The following is a 27007-nucleotide window of genomic DNA, read 5'->3' as shown; positions in this document are numbered from 1 at the left end:
GTTGTAGAGAAAGATAGGTAGTTAATTCTTACGAACTTAGCACATACCCAGCCTGTGACTGTTAACTTTTAACAGGAGACATTTGGTCTTTTGTAAAATACAATGTGCAAGTCACGAAGTCCCTTACAAGATAATTTTGTTTTTTATTAAAGGGAGTTTTATCTAAGACATTGAAAGGAATAGTTTAGAAGTAGCCTAAGTGACCAGTTTAATCACACTGTTCTTTTCCCCCTACAATCTTCACATTCCTACTGGAAGAAATTTTGAATTGTAAAGCGAACTAGCTGAAAGGACAGTGCCACTTACCATTAAATTTAAGAACACTTCTCGCATGGACACTACCTCCTCCCCTTCAAACTGACTGGTCAGTGAAATCCCCGATGCTCCTTCCCAGTTGATCCAATGGACTTGCTCCCTCTGAAAGGAAGAGTCTTAGAAGACTGGGTTGATGAGTAAAGACCCAGCTTTGCAGGTCCACTCCCAGGTGAGGGTTTAAGGGTCTGACTGACGAGTCCTCACTCTGTGCTCATGGAAGCTGAGGCAGGGGAGGACTGGTCCCGGATCAGTGCACCTGTTGGAGTTCCATAGAAGGCACTGGATTTTTCAGCAGTGCCAGGAGTCAGAGTCCCCACAGAGGAATCCTTGTCACATGCAATCTGTGTATCATCTCTAAAGAATGGGTCATTTTCTCAGTGACATTAGGTGCCTGAGATTTTTTTTATCCTCCTTCTTTGTTGATATAGAAAGTTGACTTTAATTTTCTAAGATACCATGTTTCATTTCTGTATTTTAAAGATGTCCTTGTACCCTGTGAGAAATTTCCCACGAAGCAGAGTACTCAGAAGTTTCTAATTTATCTTTTGCCATCAGTTAGAAATAATGATAGGTTACAGAGCAAGGTGAGGATGGCCTCTTAATAGCTGGGTGAGATTTTACACTTTTAATACCACTGGGTTTATTGTAGAACAGTCATTTTGTTGTGAGGCTGTTTTGATAGAGAAAATGTACTTTTTCTTTTTAATTTCTTATGTAATTATTAAAAAATATAAGAAAACAATTTTAAGATAACAATAGTTAACCAACATTTTCCAGTGTTCTGTAGTTTTCTTACGAACTTTTCAATTCATGGCAGACGATATGACTTAGCAGAAAGATCATGGACTTTGAGGGTCAGAACATTATGGCTGACTTTTTAGCTGTTCCACTTAGCAAATGTATGACATGGTCCTAACCATTTCAGCTCTTTCCTAATCTGCAGTATGAGGCTAATAATATTCCTCTCTTTTTCTCAATCTACGTGACTCTATAGAAAGAAAACTATAAGTAATAGCCTTGACTTGCTTTTTCTCTCAGTCCCAGCAAGACCCTACTGGGTTTTTTTTCTTTTTTTTTTTTTTTTGCTTCTCAAATTTGTTCTTTTCACATTTGTTAAAGTTTAATGGTTAGGGCTAGAGCTAAGTCATAACCTCAAGAAGGTTATCCAGTCAGTGCATAAGTATTTATATTCATCAATAATTACGAATAGCATATGCAGTTAACTCATAGCTTTTTCATTAGGCACTAATGATCCCATAGCTCCAGCCTCACATTTCTAGCTGCTTTCTGGACCTCACCTTTCATTACATCCCCAAGTAAGATCATTTCCCCCAGCCTGTCCTGTGTTCTGTGTTTCTGTATCCTGGCAGTGGCTACCAGGTGATCATCCAAGTTGGAAACATTGCAGTTATATCTGTTTTTTTTTCATTTCTTTGACATTTAATCCAGACTCTTACTGACTCCTTGCCAGCTTTTCCACTACACCACTTCCCCTGTCTGTTTAATCCCACTGCCATTTTGACAAAGGGAGGGCAGTTTTCTTTTTGGCCATTAATGAGATCTTTTGAATGATCTTCCCAACATGTCTCTTTTTTTTTTTTTTTTTTAATCCTCCCCAGAACTCTGGCTTAATAGCCAGTCTCTCTAATCTGTTGGTTCCTGGTTCTAAGAACCAGGCTACTTGTCATTCTGAGCACCCATGAACGAGGTTCACCTTCCAGCCTAATTTCCAACCAAACAACCCTGTCCTGCACACTCTTTCCAAGTGAATTTGTTCTGGGATACTCTCGCTCGCCCACCTCCTGGTGGAAATTAGTTCTACGTTTAAATAATGCAAACTCTAATCAGGGATCCATGCTCAAAAGGACTTTGGCCAAGTGTCAAAGATTGGCACACAAATGTGCAGTTACGTATTTTAAATTAAAGTGGTGATATAATATTTTATCACTTTTTGTGATTTTCCTCTGTAGTTGATTTATTAATCATTTAAGAGAGAGTTTTCTTTATACAGACACACATATATACATACATAAATAGCTACAGCCTATAATGTCACATAAGTTTCAGAGTGCTTGTCAACTCCTTTTTGTCTGTTTAATAAACATAATAATCTCACACTATCACTTAATGTTATTTCAAGTCAGGACAAAATTAAATCTTGCTGCTAAAAGAAAAAGGTGTTGAGACAAAGTTCTGCCATTTTTCCTCCATCCCTCTCTTTTAGAATCTACTAAATTTACCCCTCTTCCTGGCTGAGACTCACTGACTTAATAGAATTTACAAGCATATGGAGAGAGGGATTCCATGTGCATAAGAGGTATGGTATGGCATAGGAGTATGGGATTTGGAGTCAGAAAAACTTGAACCTGAATCTGGTCAGGTGACTTCGTCTCTCTAATTTTCATTTTCCTCATCTGTTTAAAATTGATTTTGCTATGCTAACGTAAGGTAATGTGTGGAAGGCACTTAACCAAGGATAGTTGTTTTTTTTAATCTTCCCCAGTTTTAAATTTAGGGAGTCATGATCCTGAGCTTGTCTCGACATGATCATTCTGTGTCTTGCCTCCCCTCCGCAGCTACCGCCAGACGGCTCAGAAGCTTTCAGAAATCCACAAGGATCAACCTGGTCACCCCGTCAATCGGACTGTCTATTGGATCGATTACATCCTCCGTCACAACGGAGCCCATCACCTACGGGCCGCCGTCCATAAAATCTCTTTCTGTCAGTATTTTTTACTGGATGTTGCCTTTGTGCTTCTGCTTGGTGCTGCCTTGTTTTACTTCCTCTTGTCCTGGGTGACAAAATTTATCTACAGAAAAATCAAAAGTTTGTGGTCGAGAAATAAGCATAGCACGGTTAATGGACATTACCATAATGGCATTCTCAATGGCAAGTACAAAAGAAATGGCCATATTAAACACGAAAAGAAGGTGAAATGAGCCAACAGCCCACCCGATAGTAACAAATCTGTTCAGGCATTGAATTTTTATGGCTATAATTTAGTCTAACCACCACTAAAAGTAAAACATCAGTAAACAATTCTAACACCCCCTTATCTGATCTTACTAATGAAATTCTGTGGAATTAAGATGGCTGTAAAAAAGCACAAACCTAAAATGCAAAAAAATGTATTTTATTTGAATACTGATGCAGAGAGTGTTGGCACTGAACCTTGTAGAAGCCTTAATTATTTAAATCAATTAAGTGACTGTGTCAGACCTTAGTTTTAAATCTTGATATATGTATATCCCAGTAAGGAAGGGTTTCTTTTCTCTTAAAAAGACTCGTTTGTGTGTGTATGTGTGTGTGTGTGTGTGTGTGTGTGTTTCCTAATTCAGAGGATTTTAGCTGGCTGCTCGTTATATTTGTTGTAGGTACAACATGTTCACAAATGAAATAGTAAGTTAGGATCCAAATGTTTCTTTTCTAGATTTAAATATATATGGGAACTCAGAACACTACCGTGAAAGAACACTTTTCCCTCAAAAGTGAATGCAGAGGAAGAAAATGGAAAGATAAATGGCACCAGTTTTTATCCTTTTAGGGGGTTTTGTTTATTTGTTTCAGTTTTTGTTTCGTTTTGTTTTGTTCTTTTGTTTTTGTTTTCCTCTTCTTACAGCCCTCGGGGAAAACCACGCACCTAAGTAAATGTGTGAATTGGTTGTCACATTTTACTTCTGTTTCCCCCTCCTGCCAATAATTTGCCTCTGGGAGAATTTTTATAGTTTTTTTCTACTTCGTTTTAATGAATAGCATTATGTTAAGTGTATAATTAAGACAAAGCAACAAAGCTCTGACTTTTGTTCAAAATCCTGAAGATTACTGCTTATGTGGCATTTTTAAACAGGGCCATTATTTGAATGTTTTTGTAACGGTTTGATGGCTTTTCTATAACATAATTTTTGAATGTTCAGGTGTGATATTCCCAAAGTTTTAAGTTTAAAACCGCCTTCTTCATCCCATTTTGTTGTCTGGGCCATGCAGTCTCTCTGACATAGGTGCCAACGTTAGATTCTTTTCACTGGACCACTCGCAGTTGCCATATGGGCACCTGCCTTGTCTGAGAGGTTTGGGGTCTGGTTAGCAGGTCAAGCTCAACCCAATAGAAAGAAGTGACAGAAGACTTGTACCACTTGTTTGGCAAATGCCTTCTTCCTTCCCTCCTCACTCCCTCCACTCCCACCTCGGCAGGCTCTTCGATCCATTCTGGTGACAGGGGACAGTGACAGTATTTGTGTGAGAATAGGGGTTAAGTTACAGACATCATAGTATCAGGACCACCCGACCAAACCATTCCCTCGTTGGCAACTATGAGTTTATCCCGTGTCATCCTGTTTACTTAGCATTTGCACTGCGCGTGTTGAGTGTATGCTTTATTTATTTGTAGTTTGAAATCTTATGTCTGACCAGAGTAGAAGAATAGAACATTTACCTAATGACATTCACTAACATGGGAAGAGTTGTGAAAATTCTAGAATGCTGTAAATCCTTGTCATACACTATGACATACAACTTCATCACACGCCCACCAGGAGCCGCTCTCCTGTACTTAGAAATAATGTCACAAGTAGTTTTCTAATGTACAATGCAGGCAAATATATTGCTCCCTGAATACTTGAAGAAATGGTATTACACATATAAGCCTATTAGTTATACCTTTTCACAATCTTATAATATTGCCGTTAAAGGGGAAAAAAGACACAGGCAATGAATGGTGGGATGGTAACAGGACTTAGAGTGTATGAATGAGTTGATTTTGCTTTTTTGGAATTGGATGAAGTGGACAGTAGGCACTTAATTGGATGATTAAGCATAAGTTAATCTCCACTGTGATAAAAACTTAAACAATAAACATGATTTAAAAATAGAGAAATGTTGTTGGAATAAAATTTTTATTCAGATTTTATTTCACGATAATATGTATATTCATTATAAACGTGTTTCTGAGACAGGTCTCCCAACTTTTATATGTGTATATGAGTGTGAAAACAGTGTGTTACATGTGAGAATTTTTTTTTTATTATTTTTAAACAGAAGGATTTACCTTACAAGTACATCAGCATGAATCATAAAATTGTCCCAGAATTAAGAATGTTAAGTGTAGGTATTTACTGCTTATTGTTGTTTTTTTCTAGTAAGCTTACTGTTAGCCAGTTTTGGTAAAGAGTGATTTTAAATTTTCCACACTTGGGCTAGATTCTCTAATAAAAGTAAAGTTTTCAAGAAGGTATTTATTCATTTATTTTTCAAAAAGATCCTCTACCAATATTTCTGTAGCTGGTCATCATCATGTCGAGTGCAAATGAGAATTAAGACATCAATCCTTTTTCCCTCTGGAGCCATAACTTTTACTCTCCCTCCCCGTAGACACAGAGGCAGAATCTGGATATCCAGGATGGGAGGGGAGTAATATTTGGGTTCAAGCAACGGTTTATGGCTGAAGTTGAAGAAAGCTAGAGATTCTCTCTTGCGGATGTAGACACATTATATTCCAATTTCAGGACATTCGCAGCCTCCCAAGTACAACATTGACCATTTTCCGGTAAAATCTCTGCTGATATTTATTTATTAACTTAGGTTTGGGGTTACTGTCCTTAAAGAATTGTCTCCAAACCTTACCCAGCCCCCTCCCCCTGCCCCCAGATTGTGATACACAACCCCCCTCTCCAACTGAGCTGGACTCTCCCCCACTGGATCCTCAAAGGGCTCCGATTCGAAACAGCTATTCATGTGATCTGACACCTGCCCCAGCCCTCCTCTTTCCCTGCCGGGAGCCAGTAGTGGTGAGGCACTGCGGAGACAAGAGGTGTTTTCCCATCCTGGTGTTTTCCCTCCCATTACTGTCTCCACCAAAACTGCAAGAATATTTGTGCTCAGATGACCCGATAGATGACCTGTCTCAGTGTGCAGCTTCCAGCTTTGCATAATAATTAGACACATTAGACGTTGCAGTTAGACACTGTGGCGCATAAAACTTGGCAATGAAGTCAACATGAAAGAAGTTCAGTTTGTTGTGAAGCATTTTGCAGACCATTGTACAGTAAGTACCTCTTCTGAAATACACAATTGTAGCGAACTGAAGAAAGAATATTTATCCACGAGAACTTAGGAACTGCCTTGAAGGGGTGGGAGCGGAAATTATTTGACTTTCAGTGATACCTGTTACGTCCCAGTCAATATGCTAAGTATCAGGGGAGTTTGCAGATGATAAGAGCAACCTCTCCTTCACGGAGCTTGTGATCTGGTGGGAGACAAGGACACGTTGGTACTTAAAAGGTAAAGTGCTCTATGTATGATGTATGTGCAGATGTATGTGCAGGGCACTTGGGGACACTCAGGAGGCAAGAATACGTCAGAGAGCCTTTGTGTGCACCACAGAGCTCCACACTCACTCCTGGCTTGTGATGTAACGCCCATGCCATCTGTTGCTTCATCAGGAACATCCTCAGGAATTTATTTTTTGAGTCGTATCTCAAACTCAGGCGCTGGTTGTCTGAGAGTCTAGACTTTGAAGGCTCACTCCAACATTTACTAATCTGTATCTTCTGAACTCCTTATTTGTATGACAACAATTACTCCATGAGCTTATCATAAATACATACACACACACGTGCCCGCACACATACTCTGTGCCAGCCACTACACTAAATGTTTACAATAGTTTTTGTGTGTGTGTGTTTAAAACATTTAGCATAATGGCCAGCACAGAATGAGCCCTCAAATCTATGGTAATGGTCCTGGATATACTAAACAGACTTAACTTCATATTTTTTGTGCTTTCAGTTTGTGAAAGTTCTTATTTAAGAAATACATTTTATTCATTCATTCACCAACCGTTGACCAAGCCTTCTGTTCAGCTGGTGGTATTTTAGGTGCCAGTGGTGCAGGGGCTATCAGTTATGTCTTGTCTTTTCTCTTTATAGCTCAGCTATTCACCAAATCCCAAAATGCGGCTAAAATTGAATGACTCCACTTCAAAAAGATTTAAAAACAAGAGAACTGAAATAAAGTGACAAAACAACTTCAAGGGAAAATACAGTGGTCTGCTTTATTATTGAAAATATAATTATTTTTTCTTTTTCTAAGTAATTCAGCTGGTTTGTAAATACAAAATCACATTAAGAGAATGCTTTTTTTGCAATTGGTATAATCAAAAACAATTTGAAATAGAAAACTTAAATCTTATATGACAAAGTTTAAGAATAAATGAGTTCTATTAGCGAAATTCCCCAGAATATGCATTATCCTCCTTTCTTCTGAGATGGTAAAAATTTTAGCCAGCTTTTAAAGACATCATTTCATGCAAAAATGCTAGTGAAAATTTTGGCAGATAGCAAAACATTTTTCTAACAAATTTTAGTTAGCAGTGCCTCAGAAATCCATACAATTAAGATATTCATATTGTCATTTTTCTACAAATTCTGCAAAATGTTACAATTTCCCAGTAACTTGGGTATTTGAGCTTCTGACTCAGGGCAGGGGGAGACTAGCTTGAGTGCTCTTAATTTTCAAAATATGGAAACCAAAAGGCACACAATAAGTATATAATTTGCACTCTTTACCTTTGGGTGAATAAGACATAATTTAAGAAATAATTCACATAATCCAGGAGATTTCTGATAATATGCCTAGTTTGATAAAACTGGCAGATTTATTCAACAAGCAATATATAATCCAAGTTCATACTGAAAAATCAGAACTACATGTAAAATTATACTGTGTTATTTACATAAAAGAATTACAGTGTAAATCTACTCAAAGTCTAACACCAACATTAAATATCTCAGGTGTTACAAAGCATTTTCATTTATTAAGTAATAGAACCTGAAGCCCTCACTGAATTTTGTACAATAAAAAATATTTTATTGCTATGTTAGTTTCTATCTACAATTAGTTTTTACTCTCAGTGACCCTATTTTGTGCAATAAGTGATCATTTCTTATTACTAAGGCAGAGTTACTTTAAATTCAATATAATATCCACACTTTGAAAAGGAAATGTCCACTAAGCCATGAGTCAGTCCTAATATTATGATCAATTTTCCATCTAGGTCAAAAATAAGTAAAAGACAACATAACAAAAAAGTTTCTTATTGAGATCCTAGATACAAACATAATTTTGATATTGAAGGCTCTGTTACTCTTAGCACTGCGATACAATGTCAAATAACTAAAATGTTAGAAAGGAAGAATTTTCTATATTTATGCTAATTCTGCTTTAGATGCCCTCATGGAACTGTGATGGTATTCCTTACTTTTAGCAGAAAATGGTAACTTTGAGTATAAACATACCAGATAAATACCATGTAACATTAAATTCCATGTTAACGATGATGTGTGATGTTGTGTTTCTGGGTGACGTCTATGCATTTTGTTCACACATCGAAGGAACTGGTAGAGACCAGGTGTCTAGAAAAGCCCAAGGCTGTGAAATCACACAAATCATCAATTCTGCTTCCAACTCTGACTCCCTCTGGATATAACAAGTTCAACTTATGAACAAGAAGGTGGTTCTAGGTACTTAAATATGCCAATGTAAACAACTGGCTCAAGCGTTGTCCAATAGAAAAAAAAAAGCAAATACAAATTATATATGTGTGAGAAAAAATACATAATGCTAATACTAACCTGTGTGTGTGCATGTGTGTAGTTAGCATCTAAGCTATATTAAACAATTTTTTAGAATTAAATTCTAAAAACTGAAACCAAAAATTCTTACTCTGCTTTTTTTTTTAAAGGAGTGACAGTATTACGGACTTAAAGTCTATTTGAAGAAACAAAAAACTCTTTGCCACCGAATCATGTTCAAAAGAACTAGAGACTTTTAGCATCTAAGTCAGACGTACCTCGGTGACACTTCTTGCTACAATATTGTGAAACAGGATGAACTTATTGTAAAATAAAATCAAGCTACTACTCTGAGTATATTCTTCTTTCTGGAACTCCCCTCTTCTTATTTATTCTAGAATAAAAACCAGTTTGAGATTTAGAAGTTTAAACTAGATCCTAGTTATGAGTAACATCTCTTGCAATGAATTCAACTGACAGTTTCTCAATGTGGGGTCTCAAGAAGTGAGAGCGAGGAAGAAACTGACTCACGTACCTCTGGGTAGATTCACAGATCCAAGAGAATGGCTAAGTCAGTCTGGCCATTTGTGAAAGCACAAGTAACTTAAGGATTGCGTGTGATTCCAGAGTTCATGTGACATATTGTACAACCTGCCTTCCTCCCTTTCCTGCTTCCCCTCTTCTTGTTTCCAAGCTTTTGGTTTCTTCTTCTGGGTTTTCTACTGTTCAGTGATTTCTAAGTTGCCCTACCATTTCCAGAAACACGGCGTATAGATTGTGCTTATGGGTTTAACAATGCCTCTGTTTCTTAAATGGAGTGTGGAAACACAACTGGAGGTTCAAGTGTTCCAAATTACGGAATGCCAGATTGAGAAAATGTTCAACTGTGTTGAAAAATCTATTGTCTGCACGAGCTGAATGCCACTCAGGATGGAAGGTCCATCGGAAACAGTAATGTGCAGATGGTGCTTCTCTGCAGGTTTGGAAGGAACGCTACACTGGGCAGGGCGCCGCCTGGCCCTCTGGTTAGGGGACCCTGTGACCTGGTCTGGGGGCGTAGCTTAGTGATCTTTAAACTATCAAGCAGTGTGTACCCTTTCTTAATTCCCACTTGGTCAATTAACATTTTTATACAACAGGTTTGTACAAACAGAGACCTTATCTTTCTCCGGTGGGAGCCTGCCTATATTCATTACTAGGGCTCCAAAAAGGATCTTCTGCACCAGGCAGCATTGTATCTCTGGTTCTCTAACTCTCATTGATTTAGCGTCACCCGTACCCCTGATATTAACAGAAGATGCTGGAAATGCAGCCAGCTGTCAGGCAGAGCCAGAGAAAGGCCCAGGCCTGACAGGTGGCAGGCAGGCAAATCCCTCTCTCAAGCCAGGTTGGCAGAGCACTTACCTTCCCCACAGCAGCAGACAGAGAGCAAAGCAAGGACACCCGGGGAAGGAGGCAGCTGTTTCAGATCAAAAACTACCTCAGAATGGCTCTCATGCTCTGGATGAATGGTTCCTCCAACTGTGCAATTTGTTTTTTAAATAATAGCCCATCTTTTTTGTTGTTATTGTCTTTATTTTTTTAAATTGTTGTTGCTGTTGTTTTCACCAAAATGAAGGTGGGAAGCAATAAAACCAAGCAAACACCTTTAAAGGTCCTGAATATGGGATGCAGGGAAGTCAACGGGATTGGGCAAATGCAAGACTTTGGCAATATCCAGGCATCGACAGCCGTGTGGGTCCTATCGTGTCATGGATGTTTCAGTGATGCCATTTTCAGCGTGAACAGATGTGATTCCAGAGCACTGGAGGGACAGGGAGCATCAGCGTGTGTGTATGTGTGTGTGTGTGTGTGTGTGTGTGTGTGCGTGTGTGTGTATATATATGTGTGTGTGTGTGGAGATGGAGAAATGCAAAACACCTGTCTGCTATTGTTCATTTTTTCAAGCAAGAAGGAAATGACAGCAATTTAATAATTTATTATCCTCTGATTCTGAAAGTAAATAGATTAAATCTAGCATTTGATTACATGGAATATTGTCTCATGGCCAACTGGGTTCTATTAACCCATCAGCTTCCGATGTTAGCGCTAATATCTCTTCAAAAGAATGAAGATCTGGAAAAGTTTCTCTTTTACTTTTTTTCCCCATTGAAATTTTCTCAGTTTATTGATCAAACACTTCCTTTTTATAGCTGTCCGTATTTCCTCCTGCTGTTCCTAACATCACTGGTTAAGAAACTACTCCTAGGTATTTATTGTAAATGTGGAATTCCTTCCACAACAGAGTGTATAAAAACTAAATAGAAAAGAAGCAGATGAGGGAAATAGTACAATTTAAGAGGTGTTTTTAGATTCTGTACGATTTCATGTCACTTACATTGCTGTCACTTTTTATTCTATCTCACGGATAGTGGCCTTCCAGTTTTCTTTTCACCTCATTGCTCTATACTACTTGAGCTTTAAAGTTCCAGCCTTAAGAGTATCATCCTAAAATCCTTGTAGCAAGTACAGAGGATGACAGATCACTGTGCCTTTCCTTAACCTCCCTTCTGGTTAGAGGTTAAGGAAACCCTCTATTCATGCAATTAAACTGAATGACTTGTTTTCCCATTTATCACAGCATTCAGAATGGGATGTTCTGTCTGATAATTTCGAGGTTTTCTTATAATCTTTGCTTTTGGAGTCAGTTGTGAACTAAAAATGTTAAGCTGTGGATTGCTTAGTTTGGGGCTGTTACACAGAACATTGTTCCAGGCTCCCTGTCCCCCAGCCTCACCAGTGTTCCAGCCCCTGAAGCCCCTTACCAGTCAGTCCAAATGCTCTGATAAGTTCAGGGTAGGAGAACGTCTTGTTGTTGTCAGCATCAAATAGCTCTAGTTGCTCTTGTGCTGGTGTCTCTTCTCCTAGGAGGCTCTCTATCTCACTGTAAGTCAAATAGCCGTTGGCATTGTGGTCAGCACCATAGAAAAAGATTTGAAGATCTGTGGAAATGAAAGACTTTGCATGTTTCAACTCAGATTTTTGGTGTCAACCCAAACATCGACCACCCTCCAACACAGCACTTCGTCCCCACCGGCTTAGGGTCTCTGTCCCTCAGACACAGCAAGGTCATTTTGCTGCACATCTCTTTAACAAGTCAGTCAATTTTTACCTTTCTTTTAACACCAGCTTATCATGTCTCTTCATTCTACTCTGAATTATCTGATCATTTCCTATACTTGTTATCCTGTTATCTGTGTTCTCATGGTGTTTTATAAGTAAACCATAAACTCAGTGTTTTTATTGTTTTCTATTTGCCTCATTGATTAATATAAGCCTTTTAATGGAATATTCTTCTTTATGTATACTACAGTTTTTGATATATCTATTGGTCTTTATTCTCTACGAAAAACATCCATCTGACTAAATTCTAATGATCTTTCTATCCCAAATCCTTTACTTATTTGCTTGTATTCACGTCCTACCTCCTATTTTTCTAACATTTCTTCATGCTACATCAAAAGTAGCCCCCTCTTTTTGCTGTCAATTCTGAACATACGGACGTCTCTTCTGCTAAGCTGGATGTCATCTACAACATTTATTTTAATTTATACATAATCAAATGTTGTTCCTCCATTTATAAGGCCACTAAATAACATCCCTTTGTCAGTATTCTTATTATCCTCTCCATCTCACTGCTCTAAGTACTGCCTTTATTAAAGCACAATCATACATTGTTTTCTGTGTTTCTAAAGTGCCAGGCACGGTATGTGACACTGAGAATACAAGGGTGAAGAAGGCATAGACCCTGACTTCAAGGAGACAAAATCAGCAATTAAGACGTTTCAGCAAACAGTGGAATATCTGTTGTAATGTAGGTGCAGACAATGTGCCATTGAGGCATAGAGGAGAACGAGGGAGCGTTCCACTCAGGGCTTGGTTTGGTTGAATTATAAAGAATGGACAGAAATGCACCAGGCAGAGAAGTGGTTAGAGGTGATTTTTGGAGGGCATGATCCTACGGTCAACGGCGTTAACTTGTGGAGGAGTGGAGCATATTAAGAAACTGCCAGTAGCTTGTTCTGACAAGAGTGTATGTGGCGAAGGAGAGATGACCACCATACTAAGGAAAAATATTTTCTGACAACAGTCTTCTCTTTGGCTCTTCAGTTGATCACCGCCAAACAGTCCGCTCCGCATTAGCTGTGCAGCGTCTCTCCTGGGACGCCCGTGTCCGGACCCCAGTGCCGAATACCTGGCCCTACAGAACAGCTCTCACCACTGCTGGTGTCAAGTTTCCTGCATTACAGAGCGTTTGATGTAATGTAAAGGCCCTTCTATCCTGCTAAACTGTAGAAAAAGACCAAACAATAACACCCTTAAGTTTACTTTTGCTTGGCTTAGGAAATCTGCAAAGTAGTGTGATAGTTGTGACAACTTCTTTGCTAGTTTGAAGGAAAAGAAATGAACATTTTTTCGTCTGAAAATATGAACGAGTATGTTCAGGTAATGAAAGGATTTAGCAAAAGCAATAATTTATACATTAGTTTTTACTTAACATGATAAAGAAAAACAAATGCCGAGGAATAGGGACTGAGAGAGTACTCAAGAATGACAGGGACGGAGTGAGCTTTATGACTATCTAGGCAGTCGTGGGTTAAACGCACGTACAGAGATTACGACATGACGTTGTCCATGAGAAAAAGAGGAATCACTATGGCAATGACAATAATATACAAGAAATATAACGATTGAATGTTCCATATTACAATTTTTAGGGAATTTAAAGTTCGCCATGCATATCATCCAGTTAGCGCTTGTTTCCTTCCTACAGTTCGGGCACTGTTTTAGCAGTTATTACGGTTTTTACTCATCTCCATTTCACAAAAGCTTGTATTCCAAACACCAAACCCGGGTCCCAGCATCAGGTCAGCTGTGACTGCTAAAGCTTCCCCAGAGCACGGAAGGGACGGCTGGGCAAACCCAACCTCAGGGCGGTTGAAGGAACCACGTGTGGGAAATGAAGCTATTGTGACATCTGACGATTAATTCTATAGTGAGCTCTCTTCTCGGATACAATGACTTCTCTGCCAGTGGGTGAATCGAGTTAGGCTATAAAGTTCAGAAAGTTTTCAGGAAAATTCCAGGAAGCGTCTACATGTATCTTCTAACACTTTAAAAAAATTTTATTTATTCTTTATTTTTAAAGGTTTTTTTTTTTTATTGAAGTATAGTCAGTTTATAATGTTGTGTCTTCTAACACTTTACTCAGGTTTGATTAGCTTGTGTGACCTCAATGGGCCTGTTGTATCCCTGCAGCTGCCAATAAGTGACACTCCTCAGGGAGGAAGGGAAACTAAACTTTTTTTTTCTCGATTCTGACTTAATTTTGGAGAAAGTGAGAAAAAAATAAAAAAGGCTGGGGATGCGAGCAGCTTTGAGTTTTTTTTTTTTCCCATAGAGGCTGAGAATGGTAGAATCATCTAATAGATTCAAAACTACAAGTATAGCTATTGATATTTTGAATTACGTTTGGTTCCATATTAAGTCCAAGGATGCATTTATATGAAGGTTAAAAAAACAGGCTTTAGCTGTCTGATAAGCTGCCAAACCTGGGCATTTAAGATAACAGAGCTGGCTGAACAGCAGTAGCTGCGCTGGGAAAGCTGAGACTGGCATCACGCCTGTGCAATGAAAAGTGATTTAAATGTCAGCTCCAAGGGAACCTCAGCCACATCCTCCACTGCTCCTCCCGCTAGAAGTTTTGTTCAAGCGCTTTCGACCAGGAGAGAATCCAAAGTTTCTTCTCTCCAAATCATACCCACAATTTTCTTCTGAAAGTAAAGTAAAAAATGCAAACTATGATATGCAAATATCATTGATGTTCAACAAACCAAAGGTATCACAGACTTCATTTCACACTCACTTTAGAGAACGTGAGTGATATCATTCCTAGAGGACGTTCTATTTGGGGTCACTACTTCATGCTTAGGTTGACAGCTGCTTGGCCAAGATTTATGGACAGTTACACTTGAATATAAGTTTCTTTTAAGGAGGTTGGATTAGTGGCCTTTAAGGTTTTTCCAAATAGTGAATGGGCCATCGGACAAATTAGTATAATATTTGCTTGGTGTTGTCAAAGCCACTGACCTTTTCTTCTTTTCCTCTGCAGTTATCACCTCGAGCCAAATCTGAGCTCTTTGTCACAGGGACGCTCCATTTCTGAAATGTTCTACTGTAGGATCTCACTCTCCGGCTTAGCCTCCTGTTACCCCAGTACCCAGTTCTACTGCACTTCATTGGCATCCAGGTTCCATAACTTTTCCATTTTCTCTCTATCTAAAAGGTTCTTTTTGTAAGTTGTTTCATTTCGTTTTGTTTTTTGAAAGTAAGCCTGGACCTTTGATCCTTGACTTAAACATTCTGTTGTGTAGACTGACAAACTCTTTCTTTACATTTCTGCTGCATCTGTCCAAAGTCCAATCCTGGGTCAACCCAACCACCTGTGTTCTCCACTCCTAGACCCAGATTTGTAGGCAATGCTGGCAAAAATCAAACAGCCACGTGGGTTGATGATACTAAAAAATCCAGCTCTTCATTTTAGCCGGCCTATCAGTGATACCTCCTTATCATTTGATTTGTTCCATTTCAGCTCTCTTATTCTCCATAACCATTTCAACTTTCATCATTTTCCCCTCGGGTCTTTTAACTTGTCATTTGACCCCCATTGGGTCCAGCAGATAAGCCTGCTTTTACTCTACTGAAAAAAATAATGCGCAGAAGCAAGTGTTCCTTCACAGCCTGTCATTTCTCCTAACTCATTTGTATCCATACCTACCTTTCCTTCCTTTCTGCAGTTTCAGTGAAAAAAATAACAATCTGACAAAACAAACAATAAGCAAAATTTGCACACATTCCCTCTTAGTGCCTAAATTAAATTATCTAAACTTCACTTTGGAATTCTTCATTCTTGTCACGTCCTCAAAATATGCAAATGAGAATATATAGGAGGCGTTTGAATATACAACTCTGGAACTCAGGAATGAAAACTTGGCCAGAGAAACACATTCAAGATTTAGCCACAAATAAAGATTGAATTAAATGGGGGCAGAAGGAAAGTGCTTGGCATGTAGAACACAATATCAGTTGTTTCTTGTCTCTGTTCTCATCTTTTCCTCTTCCTCGTGTCCTCTCTTGGTTATGACATTCACGTCAATAAATCACACAAGCCATGAACCCTGCAATTATTTTAGATGCCTTCTTTACTCACCACCTCCACCCATTCTTGTTAATTCTATCTTCCTGGTGTCTGTTGAGTCTCTGCCCTTTCATCCCTGCCTTAGTTCAGAGGGTTATCTCTTAGCTTGACTTACTGCCGCTCCTCCCTAATTTTTCTTCCTGCTTCCAGATTTCCTTTTTAACAAGCTATTACCCTTCTACTTAAGGAATAATCTGTCTAAATATGCACATTTGATCATGTTACTTCTTATTACTCAAAAGTCTTTAATTAAATAGATCCCTGTTTATAATAAGATAAAACCTAGATTGGCATACTAACCCTTTCATTATGTGGTGCTTGGCACGATCCCCAAAGGTATTTCTTGCCACTTACTGCACCAACTCACCAGACAAATGGAACTACTTGCAATCTGTCCTGTGTATTCTACCCTCTCTAATACATATGAGCTTTAGTATTTCTTTCATCTCTTCTCAACTCTGTCCTCACCCTTCCCTGGGCTCTTTCCTCTTCAACTACCAGCTCAGATGCTACCTTTTAAGTCAAGACTTCTTAGTCTGAGTGATGCCTTTCTGCCCCAAATTTCTCTTATGGTTTTCTGTGCTCATGGCTGCTCATCGTAATTATTCATATATCAGTTTCTCCACTATAGACATTGTATTAGAAACACTTTTTATATCTGTATTCCAAGCACTTAGCACAGACCTGAGACCCAGGAAACACACTTAAGTGTTTGCTGAATGAATGAAAGAGCATTCTCATTCTTTTTTGCCCTACTGTTTCCATGTCAGCACATGTTAGGATCTGGGATGAGAATTCAGGGTTGGAATAGGGCTAAATTTACGTATGATGAGACAAAATATACTTAACTGTTACCTTTTGACCACTTTGTCTCAAGTAAGAACCCCCTTTCTAGCATTCTCCTAGCATTAAGCACATGTTTATTTTCTTCTCCCCCCTACTGAGCTTTGAGTCATTCATGGCAGGAGCCACATCTGTCTTGTTCATTGATGTATAGTCAGTGTCCAGCACAGAATAAGTTCACAAATAATCAATTAATTCCCTCTGGGGGAAGTCTAGGGGAAGACTGGGAGAGGCTCTGTTTTTTTCTTGAGTCCACATTATTCTTGATCCTTTAAAGATGACCTTGCGGGGAAAGTAATAACTTGGTGGTAGAGCATATGGTTAGCATGCACAAGGCTCTGGGTTCAATCCCCAGTACTTCCATTAAAAAAAATAGTAACAAAGATAGCCTTATTTTTGACACTATCTGTGTAGTATTGCCTTTCTTCCTTGTTGTCCTGCTTAAGTTAGAGATGTTACAAAGTAAGGCATTCCATGTTTATTGGAAAATATGAATTCAGTATGCCAAGTTTACCATGATTTTATACACTGTGTATATAATTATATGCTATAATCTTTGGCATATCAATTACATCTCAATAAAAATATTATTTAAAAATACAAATAAATGCAAATATATTATTTTAACCCTAGTAGAAAACGTAAAATGAAATAATAACAAAAGGCAGGCAACCTGGTCATTTTGTTAAGTTCTTTAATCACCATTTCCCTCATGTTGGAAGGCTTCCTATCTTTTTATAAATCAATATTAACAGATTACTCATGAACATCCTGATAATACACAAGTCACCAAAAGTTTTAATAAGTGGACAAATTTCACTCACAGTCTTAGCGTGGTTACGTTTATCCCTCTAAAACTTGGATACCAATTATTTAAGTGCATATAATGTTTGCTTTCATTTTACAGAATAAACTATAACATAGCCCTGCAGACAAAATGAAGAAATTATACTTTTTGGTCATCCCTAGCCCTAGAGTTATTTTAGGGTTAAACATATAAAAATATATTGAATGTTTGGGCAAAAGAATAAGTATACATACATATAATTAAAATCTTGATACTTAGTATTTACAGGATAGATATTACTAAAAATAAGACAGGTGGTTTGGAGACAAACTACCTCTTACCTGCTGAGTCTTTTCTGGACGATATGCACGGGCACTAGCTTTATGTCAGATTGTGAAACTTACCTGTAAGATTCTTTATGAATGAAATGATTATCTTGGGCTTCTCTTCTAATATTCCAGAATCTACCACATCTTTAGGATCTTGTGATGCTGGCTCTGGAACAGCTTTTTTAAAGAGAGCAGAACAGTCAGTGATCCTGGTATAAGTGATGTGAGAAAATGAATAGCCACATACTTGGTGAATAGCGAGGCAAACAAAATGTGGGTCTAAATTATCACTCTAAGTCTATAATCACCTCACTAAGTGATCTGGAACACAATGTTTCATTCCATGCTGTTTTCAGTTACAAACACAGTAAAATGCCTACATGTTCTCACAGGTTAATGTTTCATTTCCTTTTCCCCACTTGGCTCAGTGCTTTGTGTGTGTGACTCCTCAGAAGGATAATTCACTTCTTTGTTTTTTCAAAGACACATTTATTGAGTATCCACTCTGTGCCAGGCACAGGACTATGTACGTGGCTACCAGGTTGAATAAGACATTGTCTTTGGCACAAAGGCCTTACTGTCTAACAGTACGCTTGATAGCAAGAGGTTTTCGGAAGTGTGATGTGGTAGAACGGGCCCAGGTTGAGAATTCTAGTATAATTAGTCTTCTCAAATGTCGTTTCGACCAACTCTGTTAAAAAATAGCCACAGTGACAATGACAAATATAAAAAGAATGACTTCTAGTAGCTCAAGAAACCAAACAAGAGCTACCCATTTGAGAACTGGAAGAGGAACGCTGACTACATATAAAACATCAGATGGCATGATATGAAAGACTCTGTCATGCTGGAGGAATGGAAGATCCCCAGGAGTTTTGGGGATCCTAGAGAATAGGAAAGGACAACTTGCTGTGATTCACTTTGTTGAACCCACAAAAATGCTTATAATATGAATTAGAAATCCCAAACTTAAAAAAAATTTTTTTTTAATTTTACTTTAATGGAGGTACTGGGGATTGAACCCAGGACCTTGTGCATGTTAAGCACACGCTCTACCACTGATCTATACCCTTCCCCCTCAAATCCCAAACTTTTTAAATGCAACAATTTCTCAATCCTGGACTTTGTGAGAGTGATAGCTCTAAATGTATTGTACATACAAAGTACAAGTTCTCTTATTCTGAGAGAGGGGCATGTAGTGAAGACAAGAAATTCTCACTTTAGTCCAGCAAAGGCTCATTTCTATATTATACTCTAACCACTGCACCAACTTTCAGATGTGAATCTTCATCAAACTCTTCTGGGAAAAACCAACACTGTCTGCTTACTCTCTGGGAAAGTTTATTTCCCTGCTCTACACTGGCACCAGAACAGCTGACTATTGCTAGAGGACACCACAGTGCTGGTCAGTCTTTCATTACACACATGGTCCCAATCTTAACTGGGTTGTCAACACTGCCTTTTATCCTTTCTTAGTAGATTTTCTATTGTTGCATTCTCTTTTATTAATCCTCCTACAGTCCCTCTTCTCTCTCAGGTTCAGATGATGCTTTTACATCATACTTCTTTCAGGAAATAGAAATAGTCATGAATTTCCTCACGTACTCTACATCAAATCCACCAGCCTTCCCTGCTTCTGTATCTACATCCTTTTTGCCTTGATAATTGTTAAAACACATGATATCTCAGTTCCCATCAAAAGTCAATTCCTCTGCCTCCTACTGTTGGTAAGAATGTAAATTCTATGAAAAACAATATCTCCATACTGTTTCCTTAAAAAAATAAAAATAGAGTAATCATATGATCCAGCAATCCCAATCCTGAGCACATATCCCAAGGGAACTCTAATTTAAAAAGATACCTACACCCCAATGTTCATAGCGGCACTATTTACAATACTTAAGACATGGAAACAAACTAAATGTCCACTGACAGATGAGTGGATAAAGAAGATGTGGTATATATATACAATGGAATACTACTCAGCCATAAGGAAGAATGAAATAATGACATTTGCAACAACATGGATGGACCTAGAAATTATCATACTAAGTGAAGTAAGTCAGACAGAGAAAGATAAATATCATATGACATCAATTATATGTGGAATCTAAAAAGATGATACAAATGAACTTAAGTACAAAACAGAAACAGACCCACAGACATAAAAAACAGAATTACAATTACCAAAGGGGAAAGGGAGAGGGTTATAAATTAGGAATTTGGGATTAGCAGCTACACACTACTATATATAAAATAGATAAACAACAAGACCCTACTGTATACCACAGGGAACTATATTCAATATCTTATAATAATCTATAATGAAAAAATATGAAAAATTATATATATATAAAACTGAATCACTATGCTGTACACCAGAAACATTGTAAGTCAACTGTACTTCAATTTAAAAAAGTCAGTTCCTCTCTACTTGCAGTTTAGATACCATTCTGATTTGTCAAGGATGTACTACAGCAATTACTCACCATCTTTCCTGTGTATTAATTTCTCTCCATATATATCTCCAGCAGCATAAAAATATTTCTCACTCTCACTCATATTTTTAAACAAATTCTTAATACTGTGTTTCCCTCCATTAATCTATTTTCTCTTCCCTGTTAAAAACAAAACTTCTCCAAAGGGTTTCCCCATTCTTTATATAATCCACTTCTAATCCACTTTTGTTAGAATTCCACCTTCATATCATTCTATCCAACTGTTTTTCCAAGACTTCCGATGACGTCTATCTTATCAAAATCAAGGATCATTTTCATCTTTATCTTATTAAACTTTAACCTCTCAGAATGTTTGACATAATTCCCTCTGTCTTGAAATAACTTTTCTTAATTTTTCTGTCTCAATTTCTTCTATAAAAGAGAACATGGTACCTATGTTTGACCTGGGCCATATGGTTGTGATGGTTAAATGAGTTAATACAAGAACAGAATTTAGAATGGTGCTTGGCATATGATATTTCTCAGTAAATGAAAGCTATTATTGTGTCCTATGATGTGCTATCCTATTTCCCCTCCTATTTCTGTGATCACTTCTAGGTTTGGTTTCTGGCTATGTCTCTGCTGTCAGGTCTCTAAATTTTGGAGCTCCTCAGAACTGAAGCCCTGAGCCCTTTTCCCTTTTCTGTCATAACTCTCTCCCTGAATGATCCCACAGAGCACCCTGACCTTGATTATTGTACATATGTTGATGCCCCAAATTCACGTCTTCAGCTCTTACCTGTCGCTACAGTTCCCAACTTAACTGTCTACTTTAAAGTCTAATAGCACTTCAAATTTTAAATGTTAAAAGCAGAATTTTTAGTTTCCTCTGTGGTTTTCCCCATATTGTATATAGCACTAATCCTCACCCAGTTTCTTAGACACCTTGATTGCTTTGTTTTCCTCATTCATCAATCAGTTAAGTCCTGTGGGCTCTACCATTGGAAGTTTTCCTGAAACCCTTCATTTCTCTCTGCCTCAGCCATGAGGACCTCTTTCCAGCCTACTACACAAAGCTCCTAAGAGGTCTCTCACCTTCCATTCTTGGCTTTCTGGTGTCTAATTTCTACCCAACAACAACCAGAGTCATCTTCATCCTGCCATGTCCCTCCCCTGGTGAAGCCCCCCGGGCTTCTGCATACTGCAGCCCGCATGATCCTATGGTTCTCACCATGGCCTGTGCTCTCAGCCAGCTCTCCCACACTTCCCACTTCCTCACTGAGCTTCAGCCTTCCTGGATTTTCTACGTTTCTCCAACAGGCTCAGCTCATTTCTCCCCTAAGGTCTTCGCACTGCTGTTCCCTCTGCACGGAACGCCCCTCCTTCTGGTCTTCACGTGGGTCCCCTTTCTTCTCACATAGGAATCTGTCCAAATGCCTTCAGCTCAGGGGTCTTTCCTGATCACTCAGTCTAAACTAGTCTTCTCGGGTGGTTTATTATATAATCACTCTTTCTTAATTTCTTTATTAACACTTATCATTATCTAAGATTGTCCAATTTATGTGTTTCTTTTTTCCTTGTTTATGGTTATTTCTCCCAGTGAGTAATGCAGCAAGAGCTTCCTGAAGAAGGGATCTTCTTCAGTGCTGGGTCCTCAGTGAGCAGAGCAAGATCTGACACCTGGTACTTGCTAAATAAATATTGTTGAATAAGGGAAGGTTCAAGAGGGGATGTTTCTAACAAAATGTGAGAACAGCCAAGGACAATCCATGTATTCTCTCTGTTGGCAGCACTAAATCTTCAAGGTGGCCTCTCCTTAAATATAAGTAAACAATCCATCCCTTAAAGTATAACATCCCTTCCAAGCTCTACCCCTGGTCAGAGAGGACTTGAATACCAAAAATATTGGGTTGCAAAGAATATGGAATATTCACACCTAAGTGTCAAAGAAAAGTCTGTTAAATGCAGGACTTGCTTTCTCAGTTAATCTCCCTCAAGCTGCTGTGACAAATTGGAAGATCTCCTAATTTTCTCCATTCATGAATTGTTGATAATAATCTCTGCCTTTTTGCAAGTGTCAGCTGCTCAAATAAAATATTTCCCACATCAAATGCTTTGCCAATATGTTATTGTCGTTACTAGTACATGTGGCATTTGGATTATTTACAGAAGCAGGGATTGGTTTGGAAAAATCCGAATTCTCTCCTCATGATGATTGCCATGTATCTTTCATGCATGTATTCATTCCTTCAACAAATATGTACAGAATACCTAATATGTGCCAGGAAATATGCCTGAAAATAAGCTATGAGTTACTAAACATATACTATGCCCGCCCTTTTCTGAGTATCATACTAAAGCAAATTATCAGTATCACCAATGACCAACATACCAGAAATGTCAGAATTTGGACTAGACATGACATATGGCAGTCCTGTAGTATAAAATTTCTTTTCTTTTTCTTGGAAGGATTGAGTTGGTGATGTATATACATTTAAATATTCTGTCCTGGTGATATTCAATGTATTCTCCATAACATACAGATTGTCTTTCAGTTGGGAAAGCTGCAAAAACACATCATCCAGGTCCTAGAAAGCAAATTGTAAATAGTGAGTGTTTAAAAGAAGATAGAAAGTGCTCAGTCAAAATAATTTTGATTATATTACATTATGTCCTAAAAAAAGAGATGCTACAAAAGCACATCTAGAGAAAATATGTAATACACAAAGGTGGCTTCCAATAGTACATTACAAAAAAGTCTATATTTAAGATAGTTTATTATTTAAATTATTTTATTATCAATTTTTCCTTCTTGATCTCTTGAGGTTTAAAAGTCTGCCTATCAGGTGAACTGTACCTTACTTAATCTAAATGGAGAAGAGAGATCATTAGATTGCACTTTATTTGAAATAAAATTATACATGTGGCATGGAAGTTTACTCTTTGAAGGAATTCTACCATAAAACCCTATGAGGCAAATATTTCCATTATTATTTCTTATAGAAATAAATCCAGTGAAAGAGAAGTATGTATTCAAATTATTTAAGACAACTAAACATGTAAAACTAATTGTCAAATTTCCATCTTGGGCTCATAATAATGTTCATAATGATATAAAAAGTTTCAACTGCAAACAGTCTTATAATTCCCCACATCAGTGAGGCATCTCAGGGGTGAAAGAGGAAAACCTATGCTTATTTTCTAATGCAAACTGTAGAGAAAATATACATGAATATATATATATATATATACATTCACTATAAAATAACTCATATGGCAACACCTGTCAGCTGGGTCTATTAAGAACTTTGAAATGATAAACAGTGACTTCTCTATTAATATCTACTTCAGTTATTTTGTGTTGCATCTAGAAACACACAATTTAAGCATTGAGATATTAAATGTGAAGAACACTTTACTAAAATTAGTTTCCTGGTTATGCTGACAAATAGAACAAATAATTTTCCGACAGGAGCCAGAGATCCAGTGACTTAAATGCTGTACGGGTAATCTAATGATAAACAAACCTTTGGTGACATCTAGTGGTGAAATATAGATTTATTTATTCACTTTTTTCTAACTTTTAAGATGCCACTACTGTATATAATCTTGAGTGATGCTAGGACAAATTGGAGGTTGGAACAGAATGGAGAAATTTAGCAAAATTCTTTCCTTCAATAAAAAACCTTAAAGCTTGTTAAGAACAAAGAGGAAGACATAAAAGAGAAGTAAATGTTAAAGATTTTTACATTTTATTGTGAGAAACTTACATAGTGAATAAAATTTAAAACAATTTGCTCCCCAGCTTATATTGTAAATATACTTTTTATGCAGTTATGTTTGCCTGGTGTAGCTCTTCTCTAGTTCTAAGTAGAAGTACCACACTACTTGCTCTGGTTGGTAATATTCCAGGAATGTGGATTAAGAATAAGAGAAAGTTGGAAACTGTGTATATATTTCCTATTTTCCATTATTTGCCATTATTCATTATATTTTATTACCACTATATTTTTTAGGATGATAGAGTAAAGATGTCCTTATAATTGGTGGCAGCAAATTTTGTTGACCTAGTTTTCAATTATATGCTATTTGAGCAAAATAACTTGCCAAACAATTTGGCAAGTCTTTGATTTTCACTTGGCTGTAGGGCACAAAATGATCTATATTTTTAACAAATGAACCCCCCTTAGAGCTGGAGTCAACATGTTTCAGTGGCAGAAATACAGTGCTAGAGACAGTCAAAGCCTGTATTCAGGTGTATATTTACTAACAGAAATCCCAGGAAATTAGTTAATATCTTTAAGTCCAATGTCATTTTTAGAATGAACATATTGGATTAGACAAATTTCAAGCTTCCCCTAAATTCCGACCTTATTTTACTTTTATATGACTATCTATATGCTTTATTTATTCATTGGAACAAAATTCTACCAAAGAGTAGGGAAAAAAATTACAATTATTCTTCTAAAGGCTGTGTCTACATATTACAAGTGGAATTAGAATTTTGTTAATTACCCAGTTAATTTAATTGCTTTAAGCATTTAAATCCAAACTCAATTTTTCAGAGCCTCATTTACCTACATTAATGTGTCTATGTTGATTAAATTAAACATTTAGTGTGCACTTTGCTGTGTTGATTTAGCCCTGTGAACTGACAGGGAAATAATGAGAGAGAATATAATAACGTAGACTACAGAGCTCCTGGGGGGAAATGCGTGTTTTCTTTCTGCTAGATATGCCCCACTGCCTTGATCACACTCTAAATGAACAAGGAAATATTTGAAATAAGTAGTCAAAATTTTAGGGACAAGTATTGTTTTTATCAATTCATTAAAAACCAGTTACTGAGTACCTACTCCACGCCACAGGCATTGTGTCTGGGGAGACAGTGGAGAAGAGCGGAGCCAAGCCTTCGTGGAGCGGACAGCCAGTCTAGCTGGGAAAGTTGGCATCGACTGAATTAGAACTAAATGGAGCGTTGCGAGAGCCTGTGGCACTTTGTGATAACGAGACACGAATTTTGTCGGGAAACTTAGGATGCATATTGAAAAGGTAAGTTTTATCCACTATTTCTGAGATGCCTCTAAAACAAAGATTTTCAATCTATTTTAGTCTGTCTTCTTTCAGGAACTAAAAGTGAAAGCTTTACTCAAATACAGAATTGAAAGACTGCAGGGTATGATCAGTTGCAGTGTGTGTCACAAGAAATGGCTTACTATTTAAAAAAAATAGAGCAAACCCCAAATCACTCTGCAATCATGCTCTTCTCACTCATGTTTGCTGTGATGCTTTGGTGATTGGGAGAAAGTGTCTATAGCTGGTGCGTCAGGACTTTTACAGGCTTGTGAAGGGGGATAATTAATGGTGTCTGTCTGTCTTGAATATCAAGGTTGAAGAAACCAAAGCCCTTACTTTGCTTTGGAGTATCTTTTATGGTATTGAATTTTTCTCTGATTTGGTATCACACATGATCCTTAAGCTCTTTTGTTTTCCAGAAAAAGGGTCAATTTTTTTGTCCTCTTGCAAAAAATCTACAGATCTACTGGCATGTTTGGCTATAGGATTCAGATCCCACAACTCTAACTGAGGCCTACAGTGCACCCAGTGCTGCCAGAGTTATGTGATTCCCACAACATGATTTGATGTGTAATGAAATGGAAGCTGGTAAACATTAATTAGAAAAGACACCTGCACCCCCATGTTCGTTGCAACACTATTTACAATACCCAAGACATGGGAACAATCTAAATGTCTACTGATGGATGAATGAATGAATGGATAAAGATTATGTGGTGTATATATACAATGGAATATTATTCAGCCATAAAAAATGCAATTTTGACATTTGCAACAATATGGATGAAACTTGAGGGCATTATGCTAAGTGATATAAGTCAGACTAAGACAAATATTGTATGTTCTCACTTGCACTACGTGGGATCTAACAACAGCAGCAACAGTAAAACAAGCTCAGAGATACAGAGAACAGATTGGTGACTGGTGGTTGACAGAGGCAGAGGGTGTGGGCAAAATGGGTGAAGAAGATTACAGAGTTCAAGTTATAAAATAAATATTCATGAAGATGTTTATGTACAGCTTGGCGACTATAGTTAATAATAATACTGTATGGCATATTTGAAAGTTGCTAAGAAAGTAAATCTTAAAAGTTCTCATCACAAGAAAAAAAATCTGTAACTGTGTGTGGTGATGAATGTTAACCAGACTTAACCTGGTGATCATTTTGCAGTATATACACATATTTAATCATTGTGTTGTATACCTGAAATGAACACCATGTTAAATGTCCATTATACATTAAAAAAAAAAAAGTGAAAGAAAAAAGGAAATGGAATAGCAATTCAGTCCATCAATGGGTAGGATTATTTGTTGGTTCTTGGTAGGCGTTGTCCGACTGCTTTCTAAAGAATACTTCAAGTTTACAGTATCACTAGTGCCTGTTTTGCCCATCACTAACCTTGATAAATATTCG

General features: G+C 37.6%; 2 protein-coding genes and 1 non-coding gene across 9 annotated transcripts in view; 1 reads left to right on the top strand and 2 right to left on the bottom strand.

Annotated features, from left to right (window-relative positions):
• The window catches only part of UGT8 (UDP glycosyltransferase 8), a 76465-nt gene extending 67395 nt beyond the window's left edge, over positions 1–9070 (top strand). For 3 of the 5 annotated variants that reach the window (XM_010981100.3, XM_031466931.2, XM_031466928.2), the window contains one exon: positions 2892–5538. In XM_010981100.3, the coding sequence (XP_010979402.2) occupies positions 2892–3255 (364 nt within the window). In that variant the 3' untranslated portion in view covers positions 3256–5538. Of the gene's footprint in view, positions 1–2891; positions 5539–7239; positions 7457–9053 lie in introns of those variants that run through there. The other 2 variants (XM_064478576.1, XM_064478552.1) reach the window with 2 other exon arrangements.
• Positions 9071–11308: 2238 nt separating this feature from the next.
• Positions 11309–27007, bottom strand: part of LOC135319230 (uncharacterized) — a 61705-nt gene continuing 46006 nt past the window's right edge. For all 3 annotated transcript variants that reach the window (XM_064478670.1, XM_064478615.1, XM_064478639.1), the window contains 3 exons: positions 22910–23105; positions 18155–18256; positions 11309–11864 (listed from right to left, as the gene is read on the bottom strand). In XM_064478670.1, coding sequence (XP_064334740.1) covers positions 11656–11864; positions 18155–18256; positions 22910–23105 — 507 coding nt within the window. In that variant the 3' untranslated portion in view covers positions 11309–11655. The remainder of the gene's footprint in view (positions 11865–18154; positions 18257–22909; positions 23106–27007) is intronic.
• On the bottom strand, positions 19081–19154 carry TRNAV-AAC (transfer RNA valine (anticodon AAC)). The gene has a single exon. It is a non-coding gene; the product is annotated as a tRNA-Val (tRNA).

This window comes from Camelus dromedarius, chromosome 1, assembly GCF_036321535.1.
Source record: "Camelus dromedarius isolate mCamDro1 chromosome 1, mCamDro1.pat, whole genome shotgun sequence".
NCBI classification, from domain to species: Eukaryota; Metazoa; Chordata; class Mammalia; order Artiodactyla; family Camelidae; genus Camelus; species Camelus dromedarius.
Note: the sequence above shows the minus strand (reverse complement) of the source record. Positions and strands in the feature narration are given on the sequence as shown.